Source organism: Otolemur garnettii, unplaced genomic scaffold, assembly GCF_000181295.1.
Source record: "Otolemur garnettii isolate 467f Iridium unplaced genomic scaffold, OtoGar3 scaffold00079, whole genome shotgun sequence".
NCBI lineage: Eukaryota > Metazoa > Chordata > Mammalia > Primates > Galagidae > Otolemur > Otolemur garnettii.
This window is the reverse complement of record NW_003852474.1, coordinates 9,005,996-9,009,980: the sequence shown is the minus strand read 5'-3', so window position 1 is coordinate 9,009,980 and position 3,985 is coordinate 9,005,996. Positions and strand designations below refer to the sequence as shown.

General features: G+C 53.2%; 1 protein-coding gene across 1 annotated transcript in view; it reads left to right on the top strand.

Annotated features, from left to right (window-relative positions):
* Positions 1–3,985, top strand: part of CNGA3 (cyclic nucleotide gated channel alpha 3) — a 21,890-nt gene that overhangs the window by 14,475 nt on the left and 3,430 nt on the right. Inside the window, exons 6-7 of the mRNA XM_003794366.1 lie at positions 928–1,035; positions 2,460–2,566. Of these exons, the coding sequence (XP_003794414.1) occupies positions 928–1,035; positions 2,460–2,566 (215 nt within the window). The remainder of the gene's footprint in view (positions 1–927; positions 1,036–2,459; positions 2,567–3,985) is intronic.

Below are 3,985 nucleotides of genomic sequence, written 5' to 3'. Positions count from 1 at the left end.
AGTCAGGATAAGCCGAGGGCTTCTCGGGGTCCTGGAAGATACTATATTCACAAACCTGCGTGCAACCCGGTGCTGATGAGAATTGCTGGGAACATCCCGAAGCTCTGATAATGAGTTGCTGATCTTGCACTTGCTGAGTCCAGACCAAGGCAGTCAGTCACCAGGGTCTCCTCTGGGACACAGGAGCAGCCCTGCAGGCTTGGGCCAGTGTGGAGGGCACATGGGATTCTGGGGGAGACACATGGACCCCAAGAAAAAGAATAGTCTCCAGTAGTGCCGGTAAACGCAAATCCTCAAATCCAAGCTCTCTAAGCAATGTCCTCCATTCAGTGTTGGCCCACATAACATAAATTATTCCAGGGCTGTGGTTTTTAATGGAGAGGTGGGTTCCAGGTGCTTAGAAATAAGCCCTTGAGACGTCGGCACAAATGTAGTGAGGGTTGGAGAGGGTTCCCAGAAATACTCTATAGCTCCCAAATTCAGTTGAGAGGAGCTGCCTCAGAACTGCCTGACCAACGTTTAATGGCACTTTCCAGCCCCAGCCCTGGAGTGGGGGTGGGTAGGCCTTGGATATCAGCAAGTTCACAGAGCTCCCCCTGACCTCAGCAGACCTCAGTGACACGTGGTATTTTCATCCCCAGCACCCTGAAGGGCATGATGTTGCCACGGCACGTGGGAACTTTGGCACTAGGACCCAGCAGTCCACCGCGGCTTCCTGGGAAGTTGAGCTGGGAGGGAAGGACGTCCAGAGTCGGCCCCACCTCCCATCTGTCCTCCCACACAGAGACACCCCACATGACCCCCTGAGGCTAGGAGGACCCTGTGGTGGAGAGTCACTTCGGCCTGCAGCACCCTGGGGTCACTAAAAGCCCCGCAAGCTGCAGTAATTGACCCACTGCGCTGCTTCTGTGTGTGCCTGCTTTCCAGGAAGAAGAAGGATGCCATCGTGGTAGACCCTTCCAGCAACATGTACTACCGCTGGCTGACTGTCATTGCACTGCCCATCTTCTATAACTGGTGTCTGCTCGTGTGCAGGTAGTGGGGAGGGACGAGGGCTCGGGTCCCCAGGGACAGAGTTCCCACTCTTCCTCAAGAGGGCTGGTCCCCTCACAGCCATGCTTTAGCTGTTGTACCTCAGTTTCTCCATCTATAACCACAAGATGTTCTCAAAGAGGCCCACCAGGGTGCTCTGGAGCACTGGTACAGAACAGAGCTTGAGATGAGCAGCGAGGGTTCTGGTATGTTAGGGCCTCCTTGAGCAAGTTATAGGATGAGGACTCAGAGCTTGCTGCCAGGCAGAGATGCAGGTGAGCTGGTGCAGCTCTGTGGGTAGGCAGAGACTTCAGGGTATTTCTGAGCAAGTCTGCAGGACATAAATGTCCAGCGCAGAGGAGTAAGCTTGCTCCTTCAGAGTAAGCAAGAGGTTTGAAGGTCCTTCCTGCCAGGCCTGCAGGACAAGGATCCAGGATAGGCTGTGGCTCTTCTCAGGGTGGGCTGGAGGACTTGGGAGTCTTCCTAAGCAGACCTGCAGGACACGTGTGCAAAGCCAGGTCACTGCACTTTGGAAAGTAAGCAGGGGCTTTGGGGCTCTCCTGAGCCAGCTCAAAAAATGAGGAGGCAAAGAGGAGTCCTACCCTTCTGAGAGAAGACAGTGGGCTTCGGTATGTCACTGAGCTAAGCTGTGAGACAGAGAGCCACTGCACTGTGAGGCTGGGCAGTGAGTTAAGCGGTATTCCTGATCACGCCACATGACAGGGATGCAGAGGAGACCTGATGCCACCTAAGCGTGAGCAGAGGCTTTTGGGATTATCCAAGCAAAGGGTGATCTCCTGCTCTTCCGAGGGTTGCAAGGAAGGGGAAGAACTGAGGGCCTGCTGTAGCAAGCAGGGAGAATGAAGCACGCCAGGGAGCTGCTGCTCTCTGGAGGGAGGCAGGGGACTCCCTGGCATTGGTGAGCAGACCGCAGGGAGGGCTGCTGCTCTTTTGAGGCCAGTAGGGGAGTTTGGGGGTCCTGCCTGTGTGAACTTAAAGACAGAGAAGGTTGAACATAGGTGCAGGCCTGTTTGATTATTAATCTCTCAGAAATTCTCCTATTTTTGTTGGAATGTGACCCTAGAAAGGGCAAGTCCTTAGCCCCTTATCTGATTTCTCCTGAAAGCCTAGAAAACTGTACCTCCTGGGGTTTCATAGCTCACTGCGGAAAGGAACAGGGATGCTCTTTGGGGTCAATCCCAGTTCTTCTTTTCAGGAGCTCTGTGACCACAAGACAGAAGAGCTCCCTTGGGCCTGAACCTCCTTGCTAGAAGCTGGGGTGATTGTGCTGGGGTATTCACACCCGAGGTAGGGCTGCTCTGGATGAAATGATCCAGTGTTTGCGGCACAGAGCCAGTGCCCACCCATGGGCAGCCCAAGCTCCAGACACAGCACACAAGCATCCCTCTCGCACTTGTCTTGTTTAGGGCCTGTTTTGATGAGCTTCAGTCTGAGCATCTGATGCTGTGGGTGGCCCTGGACTACTCAGCAGATGTCCTCTATGGCTTGGATGTGCTGGTGCGAGCCCGGACAGGTGAGTATGCCCCAAGTCCAGGGACTCCTCTGGGCCTGGTCACAGGCCCTCAGGAGGAGGACTGTGGGGGCCACAGAAGTGCTCAGGAAGATCCATAATCATAGGTTGGACATCACCTTACCTGGGGCCATGAGAGGCCAGCAGATCTGGGGACTTCCAACCAGAAGGGGTGGTGGTGCTGGTGCTACCTCAAGCCTTCCACACCACACCTTGGGCAGAAACAGGGCTCTGGGCTCTGCTCCCCCAATGACCTTGAGCAAGTCAAGCTGTCTCTCTAGGCCCTGTTTATATCACCTGTGAAATAAGAAGGCCAAACTGTAATTTCAAAGGACCTCTCTGGCTCTGACTACTCAACATCCAAGGGTGTGGGAGGGAGAACTTGGGCTGTCCTGGAGTTTCTCTTCCAGATGTTCAGAGAATCCTGGATATGTTACTCTGTGACTTTCAGAGGAGGTTTAATATGTGGAAAACTGAAGTCTGAAGCTGGGCCTAGGCAGGTTATGACTTCCTTCAAACTGCTCTGGTTGGCTCCAAGCAGTGTGCCCTTGGGGCACCTTTTTCTAATTTTCACCAGGACAGACCCTGCTCATCTCTTCCAATTTTTTTTGGGGGGGGGGGACAGAGTCTCACTATGTCCCCCTTGGTAGAGTGCTGTGGTGTCACAGCTCACTGCAACCTCAAACTCTTGGGCTTAAGCAATTCTCTTGCCTCAGCCTCCCAAGTAGCTGCGACTATAGGTGCCCACCACAACACCTGGCTAACTTCCACAATTTTTTAGCTTAAAGCCATGCTATAGTTGTCAATGGAAACACCTCCAGGTCCCAGCAACCAACCTTGTTGTGGCTTCGTGTACAAAACATTTCAAGCACATCTTGCTTTCCCATTAGCACTGCGGCTTGAGATAGGAAGCACAGAAATATCTTTAACTCCATCTTGCTGATTTATAAATGGAGGCCAGAGATGCCAAGTGACTGAACCAAAGTCCACAGCCACTACCTGGCCATGCCAGATGGGCACCCCGCTACTTCCACACTGGTGCCCAGCATCGTAACTTAGAAAACCTCAAACGCATGGCTTGAGGTTTGCCTAGGTGACCCAGCCACCCTGGCACCCATGCCATATTCACGTTATCCTGTAGATACAAGCGCTCCAGGAGTGGCCTATTAGGCCAACTATCCCTGGTTCCAGCCAAGCTTCAGCGGACCAAGACGCCCTCATGTAGACATCAACCCCACCCCTCCTCGTGCTTGGGTTGTCTATGCTTGTCAACCTAAGACTCAGCAGGAAGCTGGGGGAGAAGGAGGCACAGAATACAGCATGGGGCTGGGAGTCACAGATACAGCATGGAAAAAAATCATCAGAATTGAGAGAAGACATCTTAAAGAAGCAACGAGGAGGCTCTGGGCACAAAGAGGGCTA